Below are 19938 nucleotides of genomic sequence, written 5' to 3'. Positions count from 1 at the left end.
TATAATGCTACGCGCCTGATTACGGCGCTACGGCGTCCGGATGCTAATAAATTAGACTATCGATAAATCTGGCGAGTGCAACAATACATTACATTTTGTGTGCGGCTCCCGAAGTGAGTTGAAGCGAAGGAAGGCATTTATTTGGTCACAATGCTAGCGCAGACCATAAATACATCAGAAGCCATGACCGACCACCGGCGCATCACTGGTAGGGGACGGTCGGTAGTTACGGCGGCGAGTGCGTAACTCTCCGTTAAAGCGTCTGCGTTACAGCGCGTTCGTCTGCGCGGGAGTCTTCGTGTGTGTGCGGCGTGGTGGTGCTTCTTCAATCGCGATTCATTCGCAATTTGTTTGGCCAATCATTATGGTCGCAACTCTTCTTCTGGGGGGTTGACGGCGTCACTTAATGAGCCAAACCATCAATTGGCCGCTACGTAAGCTGAGCCAAGCCAAGCTAAACCAGGTTGCGTCACAGTCAAGCCGTTTGCTGGTCAATCGTGCAAGTGCGCAAGTTAGGCAGCCAGGCAGGCAAGTCATTCAGTCATTGGCTTTCAGTGAGCACCCACAGACCAGATTTGTGTCTTGTAAGTCTCACTGTCTGTCTGTCTTCTATGTCTGTGCGTAAATTGTTGTTCGTACATGTGTTCACTTGTATTTGTGTACTCACCTTCCGATATCAGTCGTTCGCGTATTTCCCACGCAAATATTGTCGGATTATCGCGTTTGTATTGCTCGATTTTCGAGACGACAGCGGGCGTAGCAACTTTCGGCTTTGATCCGCCGATTAAACCAGGTGGCCTCAATGTACCTGCAATTAAAGAAATTAAACAGATATGAACATGAATAATCACACACGATAACTGATCGATAGCTTTAAGGGTGGAGGCAGTGAGTGCGGCTTTTACAACCACATTATGTGTAGTTTTGATAAAATCATTAAAATTAGGGTTAATTTGGTTTGAAGCGCTCGTTTGAAAACTTTTCGGCGGAGATAAATACTAATTTAAGTTACGCAGATAAGTATCGCGGTATATTTGAGATATATTGCGAGGAGTTTCATCTACTGACGTCCTACTGAAGTCATCCTTGACGAAGACTGATGCTTCTTCAAGGTTCAGGAGTTCGATTACGCAGCCAAGATTATCATATAGGAGTTCAATGGTACTACAACTGAAAGAATTTATAAAAAGAAATCGTGGATGACGGAACTCGCTCAGAGTGCAGGTTAATAAAATTATTAACCAGCAGCTTTGTAGAATGCTTTTGGCATCAAAAAAGTTTTAAGGCATATGGATTATGAGCTTGCCATTATACTGTGGATCACAACTTTAAACAAAATACCGAAATTAGAGCGATTGGAAGCTGCTGTGAAGGCTTATTTTGGAAACGGAAGATATGTTACAGAATCCAAAGTTCCATAATTTGTTTGGCGGAAATTACTTCCGAGACTTTTATAACATTATGTCTAAGATTCGTGCGACAAATACTTAAATATTCTTTAAAAATAGTTAGTTCAGTCGAGGAGTACTGTCATCGCATTTAAAATTCATTTAAGAAAGCTCTAGATATGACTTTATCAACTCATGCTAGGACTGGACTTGGAAACATTTGTAATTTGATATATAGTAGTCACTGAGGACTTGCAATTTTAATATCTTAAACTATTATTATCAGACTATATTATTGAATACTGAAGGTCTGTTTTCTCAAGATCTATCACTAGATCTCAACGTCTGTGAGAGTTAGCATTATTCTCTAATTGCTCTCAGTCATATCACGCATGCCTTGTCCAAAAATATTCTTAACTGCGACTGGCTGACTTGTGGATTTTTGAATAGATGGGTTCATTATATTGGAGTGAAAAGAGATATAGATCTTGGTATAGGCTATGTAATGAAGACAAGCAAGTTATTTTAATGAATGGAACCTTTTGTCGACGGTCTACTTGAATCTCCAGTAGCACAGGGTAATGTTAGAATACACCTTCCCTATAGATTTAAATCGATCAAAGGTTTTAGTATATGATAACGAGATCTTGAGTCGAGTTATTTTAAAAGGGAAATACATAATCGATGAACTAAACAATTCTTTTACGCTGAATCGTTAATTGTTCTTTCTTTCAGTTTGCCTTCTTTCAGAAAAATTGTTATCATTACAACGTGTATGGAATCTTAGCGAATTAGAATTCGGATCGAAGTCTCATCTATAATATAAAATGTGTTGCTAAGCGCATAACTCGAGAACCGCTGAACCGATTTCGCAAATTCTTTGTTTAGAATGTTTTTAGAGGTACCGGGATGGTTCTTACGGAAAGAAAAAATAGAAAAACTGCTTGAAAAGTAAAAGTCTTAAATCCATAATTTTCTAATCACCCATACAAACAATTTGTGTCGTTAGTCTCGAAAAAAGTCGAGAAGGGCCAAACCGATCTGGCTAATTTTAGTTTTGAAATATTTATGGAAAGCCAGAGAAGGATTAGAAAGTAAGTATATATCGAAAAATTGTGGGGCAGATAACAAGAAGATGATTTTATTTGAATTGACAACAAAATATTAAAAAAAAAAAAAACCAAAAAAAAAAATTATAATATTTTGAAAGTTGTCATTGTTGCTCTGTTAAAATATTTTTATCATTGTTAAATTGTTTAAGGCAATGTCGATAGCAAAAACCAATATGTAACAAGTAGGGAAAGGCAAAGAATAACGAAAATCAGCATATATAGTACATGAGGGTTGAGGTAATTCCTGAACCGATTTCACTAATTTTCAACGCCCAGTTATAATGGGAATAGGGGTAATTTGGCAACTGTTAATAGGCTGACAAACGGCAATTCGGCCTTGAAATTACTCCTAAACTCCTAAATTGCAAATCAACGAAACGCAGATATTCAAGTAGCAGTGCAGCACACAGAACTTTAAAAGATTTACGCGACAACGAAAATATTTTTGGTGAAGCCATGATTCTGTTGGCAGGTGATTTTCGCCAGACTATTCCTGAATCAACTGTTGCTGACGAACTAATCACATTCCTAAAATCATCTAATTTGTGGCGACACATAAAGAATCGCCAATTAACAAATAACATACGAGTGTTTTTCCAACATATCATAATGGGAGGATGGGATCATGTGTAGAAGTTCACGCAAGTGAGGAAAGTTTTTGATTGTCACTCACTTGGGAGTGGCCAGAAACGATTCTTCTCCACATGGTTCAAGCAGCTCACGACTTCCGGTTTTAGACCAAGTATCCGCTGGGTAGCCAACAGACATCCGTTTGAAGGCGAGCTAAAGTGAGAAGGCGAAGCCCGCTTATGCGGTTGTGCGTAGGGTTTGGGACCCACCACATAAAAACACCCCCCAATGAAAAATCTACGAAAGCCTCGGATGAGACACCCCCCTTTTGATGACGACCCCTGCAAACGTTTTAAGGATAATGATATAAGGGCATGCACCTGGAATGTCCGGACCCTTAATTGGGAAGGTGCCTCTGCCCAGCTGGTTGATGTCCTCATACGACTTAAGGCTGACATCACCGCCATCCAAGAAGTGCGATGGACGGGACAAGGACGGAAGAAGGTGGGTCCTTGTGACATCTACTACAGCGGCCATATAAAGGAGCGCAAATTTGGTGTTGGATTTGTGGTGGGAGAGAGACTCCGTCGCAGAGTCCTGGCATTCACCCCGGTGGATGAACGTCTAGCCACAATCCGCATCAAAGCGAGGTTCTTCAACATATCGCTGATTTGCGCCCACGCCCCAACGGAAGAGAAGGACGATGTGACCAAAGATGCTTTCTATGAGCGCCTAGAACGCACCTATGAGCGCTGCCCCCGCCACGATGTAAAAGTCGTGCTTGGTGATTTTAACGCCAGGGTGGGTAAAGGTGTCTTTGGCACAACAGTCGGAAAATTCAGCCTCCATGACGAAACATCGCCTAACGGCCTGAGGCTGATCGACTTCGCTGGGGCCCGAAATATGGTCGTCTGTAGTACCAGATTCCAGCATAAGAAAATACATCAAGCTACTTGGCTGTCTCCTGATCGAAACACGCGAAACCAAATCGATCACGTTGTGATAGACGGAAGACATGTCTCCTGTGTTTTAGACGTGCGTACGCTCCGAGGACCAAATATAGACTCGGACCATTATCTGGTCGCAGCGAAGAGACGCACCCGCCTCTGTGCAGCAAAGAATGCCCGTCAACAAACACAAGGAAGGTTCGACGTCGAAAAGCTGCAATCGCAACAGACAGCCACGAAATACTCTACTCGACTTGCACTCCTGCTCTCTGAGAGCACTCATCAGCATCTCGGTATAAGGGAACTGTGGAACGGCATCTCAAACTCACTGCGTACCGCTGCAGCCGAAACAATTGGTTTTCGGCAACGACAAAAAACAAGCTGGTACGATGAGGAGTGCCGTCTCGCAGCGGAGAGAAAACAGACTGCCTACCTCGCAACATTGCAAACGACCACAACACGTGGGGGATGGGATAGATACCGAGAGCTGAAGAGGGAAGCGAGACGCATTTGCAGACAAAAAAGAAAGAGGCCGAAATGCGTGAGTATGAAGAGCTTGAGAAGCTGGCAGACAGAGGGAATGCTCGAAAATTTTATGAAAAAATGAAGCGACTTAACGAAGGTTTCAAGACCGGAGCATCCTCATGTAGAGACCAAGGTGGTAATCTGGTAACCGATGTCCAGGGCATACTGGGATTATGGAGGGAACACTTCTCCGACCTGCTGAATGGCAGTGAGAGTACAACACCAGGAGATGGCGAACCCGATCCCCCAATCGATGACGATGGAACAGATGTTCCATTACCCGACCATGAAGAAATTCGAATAGCAATTACCCGCTTGAAGAACAACAAAGCAGCGGGGGCCGATAGATTACCGGCAGAACTATTCAAATACGGCGGCGAAGAACTGATAAGGTGCATGCATCAGCTTCTTTGCAGAATATGGTCGGAAGAAAGCATGCCAGACGATTGGAATCTCAGTGTGCTCTGCCCAATCCATAAAAAGGGAGATCCCACAATCTGCGCCAATTACCGTGGGATCAGCCTCCTAAATATCGCATACAAGGTTCTATCGAGCGTATTGTGTGAAAGACTAAAGCCCACCGTCAACAAACTGATTGGACCTTATCAGTGTGGCTTTAGACCTGGAAAATCGACAACTGACCAGATATTCACCATGCGCCAAATCTTGGAAAAGACCCGAGAAAAGAGGATCGACACACACCACCTTTTTGTCGATTTTAAAGCTGCTTTCGACAGCACGAAAAGGAGTTGCCTTTACGCCGCGATGTCTGAATTTGGTATCCCCGCAAAACTAATACGGCTGTGTAAATTGACGTTGAGCAACACCAAAAGCTCCGTCATGATTGGGAAGGACCTCTCCGAGCCGTTCGATACCAAACGAGGTTTCAGACAAGGTGACTCACTATCGTGCGACTTCTTTAACCTGATGCTGGAAAAAATTATAAGAGCTGCAGAGCTAAACCGAGAAGGTACAATCTTCTACAAGAGTGTACAGCTCCTGGCGTACGCCGATGATATTGATATCATCGGAAGCAACAACCGCGCCGTTTGTTCTGCTTTTTCCCGCATGGATAAGGAGGCGAAGCGAATGGGTCTGGAGGTGAATGAGGACAAGACGAAATATCTCCTGTCATCAAACAAACAGTCGGCGCATTCGCGTCTTGGCTCCCACGTCACTGTTGACAGTCATAACTTCGAGGTCGTAGATAATTTCGTATACCTGGGAACCAGCATCAACAACACGAACAATGTCAGCCTCGAAATCCAGCGCAGAATTACTCTTGCCAACAGGTGCTACTTTGGACTGAGTAGGCAATTGAACAGTAAAGTCCTCTCTCGACGAACCAAAATCAAGCTCTACAAGTCGCTTATCATTCCCGTCCTGCTTTACGGTGCAGAAGCTTGGACGATGTCAACATCAGATGAGACGACACTAGGAGTTTTCGAGAGGAAAATTTTGCGCAAGATTTATGGTCCTCAGAACATTGGCAACGGCTAATACCGCAGACGATGGAACGATGAGCTGTACGAGTTATACGACGACATTGACATAGTTCAGCGAATAAAAAGACAGCGGCTACGCTGGCTAGGTCATGTTGTCCGAATGGACGAAAACACTCCAGCCCTGAAAGTGTTCGATGCAGTACCCGCCGGAGGAAGCCGAGGAAGGGGAAGGCCTCCACTCCGTTGGAGGGACCAGGTGGAGAGTGACCTGGTTACACTTGGGATCTCCAACTGGCGCCGAACTGCGAAGGAGAGAGACAGGTGGCGCACTATCGTCGATTCGGCTATAACCGGCTAAACGGTTGCAACGCCAATCACATACATACATCATACTGCGATTGTAGAAATAGTTGAAAATGGTAGCGGCGCAGTTGACACCTCGATGGATTAATAACATTTTTAACGGGTTTCTGTCACTTCATGGCCTCGAAAGAGGAGCTTATTCATCTTGTTTTTCCTGACATGAAACCACAATATAATAAACATAAATGGCTGATTGAATGACCTATATTGGTGGTAAAAAAGCAAGGATCTCTTTGATCTTAATGCGACAATTTAGAATTTCGTTAAAGGAGAGTTGACACAGCTACAAACCAGGATGACGTATTCAATTATCCCACAGACTATTTTAAATTGCAATTAAAAGTAGTGTGAGTTGATATCATGCTGCGTAACATAAATCAACATCAAACTTTGCAAAAGAACAAGACTGACTGTGAAGAAGGTAATCAATATCGGCACCAAAGCCAAGATAAAGCCAACTATGAAATTTGGTCATTTGTTACTTTATCAATATACGATTACAAAAATCAAAGTTTTACAAATTATGATGATTTCGCTTAACACAGATCTACAATAATGTCTATCAATAATTTTAAAATTTATCGGCTATAACGTTTTCGTCTTTATGCGTAAGATTTTTTCTCTGCATTGAAAGATTTACTAATTTAATGTATACCTTAGCCACAAAAACGTGTGGCCGGGTCTGCTAGTATGAAATAAATAATTTTTGTTTACTGGAGTCAATAGATCCAACGAACAAAGTAGATTATGTCTCAACGGAAAGATGCTTAAGCTAAGAGTATATTCTAACTAATAATCTTTAATCTTGTCAAACAATTTAATCTTATTGTAGTTATAATATAGTGAGAGATGGTTTTCTTTTTTCTTTTCCAACCATTTTTTAGAACAAAAATAGGCTCAGTATAAAACTTTGGATCTACGAGGGCACATATTTCTATGTCAGTTTGGAATCAATGTAATTGATTACGTAAGAAAAAAATTGATTTATTTTCAATAACCACTGAATATTCTCTAGGTTTTTCTTTTCTTAGGAGTGTCGGAAGACGGTCGGAGTTTAATTCGGCGAAGCAATGCCAGCTCGGCAGCTAATATATGTATTTGGGTAATATTTATACCGTTATAACAATAACAACATTTCAGATTATATTATCTACATAGATCAAGAAATAGTAAGATATCTAACGGCATTATTGAGTTTCTTTCAGTTGTGTGAGATAGCCAGAGTCCTGCCAGTAAAAATTTCAGATTGTTTCTAGAGAAAAGAACAAATTTTGTGCTCACTTCTTGCGGTTCTAGTATGGAATCCGCCTCAGTTAATTTGGTTCTTATATTTCATAGAGGGTGTCGTGAATAATTAATTTACAGTAGCCTAAAATCAATTGATATATTTACAGGTCCCTGGAAGTTGGCGCCTAACTGAATTTCGCTTTCGCTATTAACCCTTTGGTCTACAGCTTCTCTCAAAGGCTTGTATTCCTCACTGTTGATGCTGGAAGTTTAGCTAAGCGGAAAGAGAGTGATTTATTTGGTTCCTCAGCTATAAACTGCTGTCAATGCTTTGTTATCAGTTCTCCGCGTGATTTGAAGAACATGACATTTAATAACTTAAGGAAGAATGGTCAAAGTGGGTTGTTGCCTCGACAGTCTACGGAATCGGAACGGATCCGAATTCATAACTAGTCAAGACTTGTCAACTCTACAGAATTTCTCAAAATTATTCCCTACAACAACAATTTTTTTGTAACTACAACAAAAACATCAAGTCTACGAGATAATGTCGAACTACGATACCGTTTTTGGAAATTTTCGATCCATAAATACACTCAACATCCTATGTCCTTGAGACCTTCATCACTTTTATATTTATTGCACACCGCTTGGTGGCGACCTTTCAGAGTATTTGGAGCGCTAATTGTTGTGTTTGTAATGCAAATCGCTTGCGGCCCAACAGAACAATAAATAAGTGAATGCTAATTTGCACACATATTTCAAATGCGTTTTTGTTGTTGTTTTATCGGTTAAATGCAATGCTATCAGTGGCAATCCAATTACCAACGAAGCAATAGACAATGGCTCACGTACATATATGTATGAGTGTGTGTGTGTTTGTTGTGGAGTATTTGCGCTTTCGACTTGCCTCGTAATTTGCGCAAACAACGCGCTGCTAACCAATTTGGTCGCACATTTCAACAACAATAATAGCAACAACAACTCAATGACACATTTGAATGAATATTAACAATTTGTTTGCGAAAGCTGACTTGCCAAGTCGCCGCCGCCACCAAAATGCCGCCAAAGCAACAATGAGACAAAGCGCCACAGGCACACACACCGTTGAATGAAAAAAACTAACTGTGTAAATATATAAAAAACAACAACAACAACAATCGTTGCTTTGAAATAGTTATAAAGTCATAAAAAAACGATGTAAAGCTATGTCATTGGATCGCAAGCTCCACAAAACCGCCGTCGCAGCAGCGTTCCAGTGAGCTCATGTGTACCCACTACCCAGTTAAATGTGTATATTTGCATATACCATATGACATTTGTGTGCTTTGTTTACCTGCTTATACCCTCTCTGCACTCATCCGACCATCCACACAATCCCCCGCTCTCTTATACTCCACGCCCTGCCATCCGCTAAGTAAATGATAACTCATCGGAAGCTGTTGACAGCCGATTATTTGTACTTCAAATTAGTTACGAGTACAAAAAACAACAACGACCACACTAGCAATAACAACAACAAACAAAAAGGCAGTAACAACAACAACCACAGCGCATTTGTTAAAAGTGCAAACATTGTCATTGCAACAGCCGCAATTGGTGCCGCCGCGTAATTGCAATATGCTAATGCTTACAACAACAATAACAATGTGGAGAGGTAACACTTGACAGCAACAGACAAATCGCCGCCGCCGGAAGTTCTGTTTCGCACTAAATATAAGTATTTTGTACGATTATCGAGACAATAAGTGCTTAAAGCGCCTACCGACGAGGGCGCCACGTTAAGTACTTGGTTTACAGAAGAAAAATGAAAATTTGGAAAATATGGCAATTTAGTTTTTTATTCTCTCTTTTATTTAACTCGATAAATTTGGTCCAACGATGCTGGAACCCTTCTTTAACCCGCCTAAGAAATATGTTTTCTGAAGAAAGCTCCGACCATCATCTCTCCGGACGATATCGCATTCGGCGCCTCACTCGGATCTAGATCGCCTTGTGAAGTCCACTTTTTCCACTTGGACCTTGGGTCTGGTGTATTCCAGTGTATATTTTGTGTTATCTTGACGGTCTCAAAATGAAGTATAAATTCCTACAAACTGCGCCTAAATATCATCAAATACTGCAGAGGAATGGTCTCACGATTCCGATTGCTACCCGGGGTGAGGCTGTTTAATCCGATAAATCTGAGACCATAACTTTTCTGGCCGATATCAGGTTCTTCCCCTTCTTCGGAGCTGGTTCGCCGTGTGAAGTCCATTTTTTCGATTGAGTCCTGGTCTCCGGTGTGTACCAGTAGATCCATGTTTCCTTGACGGTCACAAACTGAAGAAGAAACTCCTTCGGGCTGCTTTTAAACAGTAATCAAACACTGATTTGGTTTAGTCTCATCGTTCTGGTTGCTACCCGGAGCGAGCCATTTAAATACCAAAAAGCTGCGACCATCATCTTCCCAGCCGATTGGCAGTCTTCGTCTTCTTTGGATCTGCTTCACTGTGTGAAGTCCACTTTTTCGGCTAAGCGTTGGGGCCTGGTGTGTTCCAGTGAATCTATGTTTTCTTGACGGTCACAAAATGTAGTTGAAACTCCATTTAGGACTGCGATTAAATAGCATCAAACACTGCTTTGGAGATGTCTCACGGTTCTGATTGTTACACGGAGCGAGTCTTTTATCAGCCGATATCACATTCTTTGCCATCTTCGCCGTGTGAAGTCCCCTTTTTCGATTGATTTTCAGGTCTCCGTTCTGTGTCAAACACTGCTGCGAAGTCGTCACACGGTTTCTCATGGCTAATATTTCATACCTTTCCTTGGTCTCTACAAATACCTATTGTCTCAGCTATTCTAGTACCTTTAATCGAGGGTCTGTCGAGATAAGGAACTTTTGTTACATAATCGTTCGTGATAGACTTTTTTGGGGCACCTGGGTATGGTTCATCAAAAGCCGATATGGCGGCTACTCGTTAAACCTATTTTTAACAGCCGTCTACGAAAGTCTTCACCTTCACCAGTCGGCGTATACAAGCTAGCTCTTTCTAATGTTAATACCGGATTTTCCTTACAGCAAGAAGTGACAATAATCGAAGTACCGAACGATTTATCGGATCTGTTCACTTCTAAAGAAGATCATAAGAAACGATCCGGCTAAAATTTTGACATTAGCCGCTTACGAGAATTTACTACATTAGAGCAAGTTTCTTTTGTGAAAATACCGCCACCGTGTGGTGATGCCAAGTACTTATCAGACCACCCCCTTAAACACAAATAAGTACTGTATATCTGCTTATGACTTTAATCAGCAAAACATCTGGTGAAAAAATAATTACGTGAATGACTACGGGCATTCTCATTCAATCGCGCTCGTCGCGCCACACACATTCAAATACAAATATTCATTCATCAACCTACCGCCGCCGCCGCCGCCGCGTCCGCGCATTCTCTCATTCATACACCGCGCGAACTAAATATACAAATTTACGGCTGTTGTTTGTTGTTGTTGTGTGGTGTAGATAGGTAGCAGCTGGTAATTAAAGTCAACAATTAGAAATCAGATTAAACGATTAAAATTATGTGAAATATATGCTATTGCGAATTCACGCTGAGAAAATGAAATTGGAAATGCTTTATTGTGGAAATATTCACTGGCTGATTGTGTTTGATAATTTGCAAGCACAAAAATTGCAACGGTATTACGTTCGGACTTGCAAGCTTTGCGTTCAATTAAGGTGAGTGAATGTACATATATGTAACTGTTCGTATAAGAACAGATTACGGTAATGTAATGTGTGGACATAACCTCAATCTACCTGTGAGTGTGGGTGCGGGAGAGCAACTATTCCCATTTCTTTCTTACACAAAAATTTCCTCATCATCTCAAAATAGGAAGTCTGAACGTACCTCTAGTATCTGCGCTGAAAGGTAGATAACTCGCATTAAAAAATGAACTTCATGTGAACTCAATAAGGACAGCTTTCTCCATTTTTTAACGATTTAATAACAACTTAAGAATAGAGAAACTTGCCAACTAGGAAATTTGAAAGCACTCCAGACTAGATTTATGGTACAGAAATGTCTGTCCAATTCAAGCACGGAGCTATCTTAAGGGAACAACAAAAAGTAAGTGCATACACTGATCAATGTTGGATAGACGTTGTTCGAAGGAAACGAGTCGGAGGAACTCCCCATTCTACGTTCGGAATTACCAATTTTCCAATTTCGGTAAATCTCCAACCAATTTTCGATGACCCGGTGCAGCATGACGTCTAAATTTCGACTATAGGTTAGATTAGGTTAGTCTGGTAGGCCAATAAGTCACACATAGACCAGTTTTAGTACTTTGCGATATATGTTTTACTAACGATACTTCTTCCAGATTCTCATACGGTGAGGCCCCGAATGCTGGAGACGTTGCCTTGATAATACACAAGAGATGCTCCATTGTATATTACCTTGCTCTTGACATTTCCTGTAGTCATGTCGATCTGCCAGCCCCATCTTACGGTCGTATGCCGCCATCAGACAGTGGCCAGTGAGAATTCCAACCACGTTCCTACAGTCCCTTCTATCAAGCGACAGTAAGAATTCTGTATTTCTGGTATACCGCTTTACACATGTCTTTAGCGGTTTTGCACCCTGGTATATTTTTCCAACGCGCTATGATCTTTCTTGGCGTGTTCCATTCTGAATCGTCGTATAGACAGTGCATGAGTTTGCCAATGTTGTTCCGGACGTGTCCGGATGACAATTGTACGCCACTTTTGGCAATCCCGTTTACAATCTCGTTGCCCACAATGCCTTTGTGGCCTGGCTTCCGGTAGATATTTAGTTCAAAGTAGTCCGCTGTTGTATTAGCTAGCTTTGCGGCTTTCAGACGTGAGACATAAGGCGGTACACCGTCTTGTCGGAAATGGGAATCGAATCCGGGAAGAAAAAGTCGATCAACATTGTATTATAAAGTTCGCTATTGATGGTAACGGCATTTCCTCCCTTATTTCGAAAGAAGTAGGCTCGAGAATGCTGTCATTGGTGCGGATCCAAATGGTAAATTTTTTTTGATTCAATTGGGTTTCCAGAACCTCAAGAGTATTTGACACACCGCAATAGTGAAAATTTTGTTTGTCGATGAAGCCATTGAGTTTTGCTCGAAAAGGTCTTACAGTAACTGTGGGAGAACGTGCATTTTTGTAATAACCTTGGACAATTTCTAAAGAGAAACGTGACATGATGAAATTATGACCAACCTTACTGAACACACTGACAAAATTTAACACAAATCCGCAAACAAATATGCCGCCATGACGAAATCATGACATCCCTAGTTATAGACGCTGTATATGAATGATAAATTTCGTGACTCATATCACTCAATTTTTTTGATTTCTGATTTCTACATTTGACCCGTGATTGACCTTATTTTCCCTTTTACAACTCTCTGAGGCTAGAGTTTCTAAAGTGTTCTACTTTCATAGAGAACGATTTAAAAACCTTTAGAGTGTGTGTAGACTTCTTGGAATTCGAAATATCATGTCTATCATATCTGTGTATTTTCTAAGAGGATTATTCGGATCTATAGTTGATTATTTGTAATTTTTGAGGACATTTGTTCGAACTTTTTCAGTTTATTTTTGTACAGATATAACCGATTTCTTGAAATGTTTCTAAGTGTCTGGTTGTAACTGATACTGTATTTGATTTATTTATACAACTCAGGGAAACAACTTGAAAAAAAAACACTGCCGCAGATGCGTTAATTATTTGGTGATAATGAACTAATTTGAGAGAAGACCAATTATAACTGTAATTATATAGTAATTTTCAATATTGTACTCACCTAATAACTTGGAGACAGCGCCTTGTTGCGTCAGCATGTGTTGAGCCAAGTCGTAGCCGCGCAAACCGAAGCGGGAGAGTTCCAAGAGTCGATGTTGAGACATGAGAGCATTGAGTGTAGAATGTGGGGCTGGATGCGTATTGCCAAAGATGCCACCCAAACTTGGAGCATTCGCAATGCCCGGCGGCATAGAGGCAGGCGGAGCGGCTGGTAATCCCACTGCAATACAGATAGAAAGAAAGAAAGAAAGCAAGTGGTGAGTTGAAGAAAGGAAAAACAGAAAAAAAAAGAATTGATGAAATGGCAATTACGAAGAAGGTTTGACAAAAAAATGTGTCAGTGCGCTTGCAATTTGCTAAGGTGTGAAACCGCATAGGCCACCACAAGCGATGCGGCTTTTAGCACACTATTTCATTTTTCTTTTCTTTGGAACAAAAGTTTAATTTGCTTTTACGCGGAATTTAAACGAGGCATCACACAGACATTCCGCACATTGCGCGCCAACACCAACTCACAACAAATTTGTTCCGTTGCACTGTCAACACAATTGCGACTTTGAAGTTGAAGTTTGCAACGCTCACAAGGCAGCAAAAAGGTGCAGCGGCAAAAAACGCGCGCGCGCAACACTAACATTCGGCAGCAGCGCGTCGACAGCGGTGGAGCGCGCGCAAGTAAGTGTCGCGCAAAATATTTGCGCTAAGCGAGGTGTGGAAAAAACTGAAAAAGGTTATAAAACTGAAAATCGGACGCATCGCACAAAATAATCGATACGTGATCATGGCTTGACGAGCCGCCATACATGTCATATATGGGCATAATAGAGTGCTGGCCATCAACAGCAAGTCGTCAACGCGCTTTCCGCCGCGCCAAATCAACAACAACACGACATCATCAACGTCGTCATAATCATCGCCCAATGTGCGGCGTACGAATCCCTCGAGTGGCGGGCGATAACGCGACGCGGTCGCAACACTTGCCATTACATGGCAACGCTCGAGCTCCCATCGAGTTTAATAACAGCGCTTCAACGACGGTGGCGGCGCGGTGTTATCAACGCGCGGCAAACGCTGTGCGGTCCACCACCACCGGCCGGCCGCGTAGTCATGTTTTCGGTGCTAATTTCATCACTTGCTCGGAATTTGAGGAATTCTTGACAAGTTCCAAATACCGACGGACTTCGTCGATCAACTCATTGTCATTGCGTGGCAGTTGGACGCGACGACCTGTGCTGTGTGTGCGCGCAACCTACGAAGCAAGGAAAAAAAGAAAACAGCCGACGAATGCAACCAGCCAAACCGTCCGTTTAAGACCGCCTGACATAGGGCAATCCATATTGGCAGCAGCTTGTTGGCTGTTCAGATGCGAGTAATTTAGTAATTCCTGCGATGTAGAAGCTTTTATGTACAATTTGACATTTTATCTGATCGCAAGAACTGCTCACATTTTAACACTTTTTTGCCAAACGCCAAGCAGCAGCAACAACAAGTCTGGCGGCTGAAGCTTGGCTGTTGGCTCACTGTTGCATTGCTGGATTGCCGCATTTGTCGCATGAATGACCTGCGCAATGCGAACGTTGGACATTCCTCGGCTTGATGCGTCGCAGTCGTGCAAGTCACTTCACTTCCAACATCGCTTCAATTCGCTTAAGGCAGACTGAATGTGCCATGCTTGAGATTTTATGTACCTTTTGGTATAAGAAATGTTTTGATTTCGGATTGCATAAGCATTAACAGAGGACTTTTTTAAGCTTGGCTTTGTGTTTTCTAAAACCAGTAGCGTAAAGCTTACACTTTAAATTTGGCTTGGTGCAAGAAATTAACAAATTGAGTTCCAACTTTGATGCTTGATAGCGGATTAAAGCATTAAGTCGTAACTGGGAACTTTTGAAATTAAATTCCAAATCTAAATTTTACATGGTAGTCTTCAAATGGTACCTTAATTTCTGTGTGGAAGCCCGGAAGTTGGTTTCTCAAGGCGTAATTTAAAATTAAAAAAAAACGTTACTAAATTATGTACCTTTAGTAGTGTCACACTTGTTTTCTTCGATTTTTTTATACGTAATGAAAAGTCCGCATTATTCAATATTTAATATCTTTGGTATTGATACTTCTGGCTCTTTCTTTAATAAATAGAGTCCATCTTTGAAGTTGGATATCGGCTTAAGGTAAGTGGTCGTCATTGGAACCATATTCAAAATGTAAATTTTATTGGGTGGCTTTTAAATGAAACCTCAAGATGTTAAGACCAAAGTGTGTCGGGGTGTCCAAAGTCGTAGTTCATGTACATCTGTAAATTTTTCCTAAACTTGGCAGCACTTGAGTTGAAAAATTTATAAAACTGAAACAAAATTCCGAAGAGCCGTTTTCTTCGACTTTCTTCATAAAAATTCCTGAATTCCAAATGTATCTTGGCCTTGCATTATAAAGAAGAAAGCAAATAACTTTTTATACTTTTAGTATATTTTTTGTCTTGATATCTTTTGATCATTCGGATAATTCAACGAAAACCATATTACTTGAGACTTATCGATGCAAAGAGTGATATAATCTTTTCGATTTCGTTGGCTTTCCAACTATCATGACTGGTTTGACAGTTTCCATTGTATAGGTATAACATGACATAGTCAAGTCTTCATTTCGACACGTCTGCAAAAATCTACAAAGGCGGTCCATTTTTCAAAAAGTTTTTACAGTGCCTTTCGAAATCATTCCCCAAATATTTTTGGAGATTACTGCCGGATAGTCCTCGATAACATAAAACCCCCTATACGTTCCGGTCACGTAGACCGACCTGTTATGTTACGGATTATTCAAGAGATTGCTACATAGAGCTTTGACCTTCGAATTCTTATAATGTAAGTACGATTTTTAAAGATATTGGCAAAGTTCACTAACGAATCGATATATATCACCCAAATCATAACCATTTTTCAAGAAATCTCATTTAGAGGCTTTATAGGATATTGATAAATCACCATTGATAGTCCAGTTTATCAATTAGATACCCAATCAATACTTGAGACCTGTTGTCGTGAAAGTAGTTTTAAAGTTTTCCTCCTTAACAAGAAATTTGAAAGCAAGATTGATCCAAGTAGATAGGTCGTTGTCTTAATCGTCAACATCGTTCGACATGGACACCTTTGCCCCAGTTAACTAAGTAATCCATTTTCTCTTATGGCAGTTCTTATATGTAAATACATATTTCAAGGGAAAGCTCCACTGGAGTTGACACTAATTCGGGTCAAATAGTTTTGGAATGTTACGTATACGTCAAATAAATCCATAAGAAAATTATATATCTGAATATGTCATCATATGTCGATGTAGTGAGATCAAGAGGTTTTTTTTTTCTCTGGAGATTAAGAAATGTTAATGATCGAACCGATCCAAAATATTTCTTAGACGTGAAACGAAACATTTAAGGGATTAGCGGTCTATCGAAAGCTCCCGAAGCAGAACTTCTTCTGGGTTTTAACTTAATTAAGTGAGTTCACACGCCAAAAATAACTTTAAAACTAACCACGAGGTAGGTCGGTTGATCCATTGGATGTCTGACGACGTACCTACCCCTAGAATTGCCGTTGTGAAACCACCGGGACTGGAATTCCGCTCAAACTACCATGTTCTCTCTGAACTACTCTATGGCCTTGATAAAGCTAAGCAATTCAAAAAGCTTGGTGTGAGAAACTTCCGAGACAACTTAAAAGAATGCGTAACCGATCTTCTGACATGTCTTCCACTCAGGCAGTGACCTGTTAGCACTCCTAATATTATTTTTTTATCATGAAACAGAAACCAACTTTTACTAGTAGCTCGAGACATTCTTTCACTCCCTTAGAGGAAATCTTAAAAGACTTTATTGATTTCAGTGCAGCTTGACTGTTTGTAAATTTAAATAAATTTCTTTTTGTAAGCACCATCTTTGTCAAAACGATAATGTCTTCTTTGATTGCAGGATCTCCGCTGGAAAGACAATACACCGAGATCTGGCAGTCGGGAGGCGATTCTGGTACCTCCCACGCGGTCTTCGAGTTTGAAATCAAACACTAAAAAATCTTTTGGGGAAATATAATTTAGTTTCTCTCAATTTTGTTTTTGGAATTCTCAATGGAAGGTTTGGCTTGAGGTCGAATGGGTCGGACACTTTACAATCCCTCCCTAAATGATGGCTTTTCTCCCAGCAAATTTTATGTTACTAACGGGGAGATCATACGCAACTAATCTCCAAAGATATGTATCTGCTACAATTTAAAGGCCTCTCTTTGGAGGGATTAAGATACATAAGATACTTCGATACATATTTCTAAGATACATAGCTACTCAGGCATGCGTACGCTTCCGGTGAAAGAATTCCAACTAGTAATAAATATATATTTCGCGCTGATTAAGCTCGACGCATGGAATGAAACTAGCAATTTATTTATGGCAACAGGTCGTTTGATTTATGCGCTAAACGAAAACTCGCCACTCTAATTTTAATCAGCTGCTCACTGGTCAATTGGACAGCATTGCTGCTGTCGCTACCGCTCTACTGCTACTTAGGTAAACTTTTTGCCTGCCTTTGACTCTAATGTGTGGCAATGCAATGCATATTTCACACTTGCCACAATTGCGTTGCTTGTATGTTTGTGCGCTTATGTAGGCGTTCGCGCGCCATTATTACGCGCTTAACACGCGCATTTGTTTTATTTATTTATTTCGCATGCTGTTTTTCTTGCTTACGCAGCCAATTTGTTGCTGCAACATGTTTGGTCAATTGTTGTTCACAAGTTTTCCTTGATTTATGCCGCGCCGCAAGAGCGTCATAGCGCTCTGGTTCTAACTGACCCACCAGTCGACTGCAAACTGACTAAGCATAAGGATTGTATGATTGTGCTGGCCGGTTCCGCATTGCACTCAGTTGGAGCGCCGCCGCGCAACTACGCACATATGGCATGAATGCCAAGTTCAAGCGGTTTGTGGATGATTTATCCGCGCGTTCATGCGCAAGCGCGCACGCCTGCATCTGAAAAGAAATTCGAAAAAAATAATGGCATGCGCAGTTTACGGTGCGCGCGTCCTTACTCCTCTTCACGCGCTAGGTGGAATTCTCATTTCAGTGAATCGTTAAATCGGCTTAAGCGGCAACAACAACAACAACAAGCCAGCTGTTGCAATTGGAACGGCAAGGGAAAAAAGTTGACTCAGCCGCGGCGTTCAGCTACTGTTGTTGTAATCGTTTCGCCACTGACAAGCTTACACGCATCCACAAGCCACCAACCACCAGACCAACCGTTGCATTCGCATTGCAAAAGTCTTGTGTTGCGCTGCGCACAAGTGATGATCGCCCCGGAATTCAATTGATAGTTTGATTTATTGCTACCGGTAATTTTTTCGGCTCGTCAGCATTGCGCGCGCACACACTCTCAGCGCTGCGCCAACCACGGTGTGCCACTGCAAGACAGTGCGCGTACCCGCACTGATCCGCACCGTAGTTGAGCGCCGTCACTGACGTATATTTGCAGTTAGTTACAAATGCAACTTAATGGCAACGAGCGTGTGCAACGTCAGCAACGTCACGATCGTTTAGCGGTGATCTCGTTCATGCGTTTTGAGTTTTTGCGCTTCTGGTGTTTATGCCACATTGCGCTGCTATTTCATCGATTTACAGCTTATGTGCTGCATCGTCTTCTTCTTCATCTTCTTTGACCATGTGCTCTCTGTTGCTGGTTCTAATGTGTGCATCTCTGTTGCAAGCTGCATGCTGCATTCGTTGCAGGGGCAATATTTTATGGCTTGTCTTTGCTACTGTTGCAGTGGCTGTCATCAGTGTCGCGAGCTTATGCTGCTTTTTCATGTCAATATGTCATTTGAATATTTACTTTTCGCTAATATATCGGCATTTTAGAAATCGATTTATTTTTTGCTAACAGTAAATGTGCGAAGGTTGTTTTATGAAATCATACGATTTTTCTTTAAAGATCTCTTTGAGCTCAGAAAAAGTATATTTTACATATATACTTGGTTGAGTGCTAAAGGAAAGAAAGAGAAAGAAGACTTGTTCAAAGCCGCACCGAAGCTAATGCAATGACATTCGAAGACATGATCTGACAAGATGAAATACCTCAATCCATCAAAAGAAGAGTTAGTGTACACGCTATTTAGTTCCAAAGTCCCTGATGACATTCTTTTGAAGTTTTTCGAAGAAAACTATTTTCTCTAACTTGGTACGAACCAAAAATTCGAAAAAAATACCAGCCTTGAATTTCCTCTTCGGCTATTTTTGTAAATGGTAAGAGCTTGATTTGAAAATATAGGTTTACTTAGCAGTGAAGCTTTAAACCAATTTCATTTCTTCTAACAAGGGCAACATTTTTTATCACGCTTGTCTTAAGATACGGTGTTGAAGTGTAGCCAAAAGCAAAAACCAATGAGACAGTTCTTAAAGTGGTCGGGAAGGCTTCAGTAAAATATTTATAGAACTTTATGTCTTGCTTGCATATGATAATGATATGTTCTTAGAGTAAATATGGAATATCCAGGATGATTCGAGGCC

At 41.2% G+C, this 19938-nt stretch overlaps 1 protein-coding gene across 2 annotated transcripts in view; it reads right to left on the bottom strand.

Moving 5' to 3' along the window:
* LOC105216625 (paired box protein Pax-2a) overlaps positions 1-19938 on the bottom strand; it is a 33304-nt gene that overhangs the window by 4545 nt on the left and 8821 nt on the right. For both annotated transcript variants that reach the window (XM_011191222.3, XM_011191230.3), the window contains exons 2-3: positions 13405-13623; positions 668-808 (exon numbers count right to left, since the gene is read on the bottom strand). In XM_011191222.3, coding sequence (XP_011189524.3) covers positions 668-808; positions 13405-13623 — 360 coding nt within the window. The remainder of the gene's footprint in view (positions 1-667; positions 809-13404; positions 13624-19938) is intronic.

This window comes from Zeugodacus cucurbitae, chromosome 4, assembly GCF_028554725.1.
Source record: "Zeugodacus cucurbitae isolate PBARC_wt_2022May chromosome 4, idZeuCucr1.2, whole genome shotgun sequence".
NCBI classification, from domain to species: domain Eukaryota; kingdom Metazoa; phylum Arthropoda; class Insecta; order Diptera; family Tephritidae; genus Zeugodacus; species Zeugodacus cucurbitae.
The sequence above is the reverse complement of the archived record's forward strand: the minus strand, read 5'-3'. Positions and strand labels throughout refer to the sequence as shown.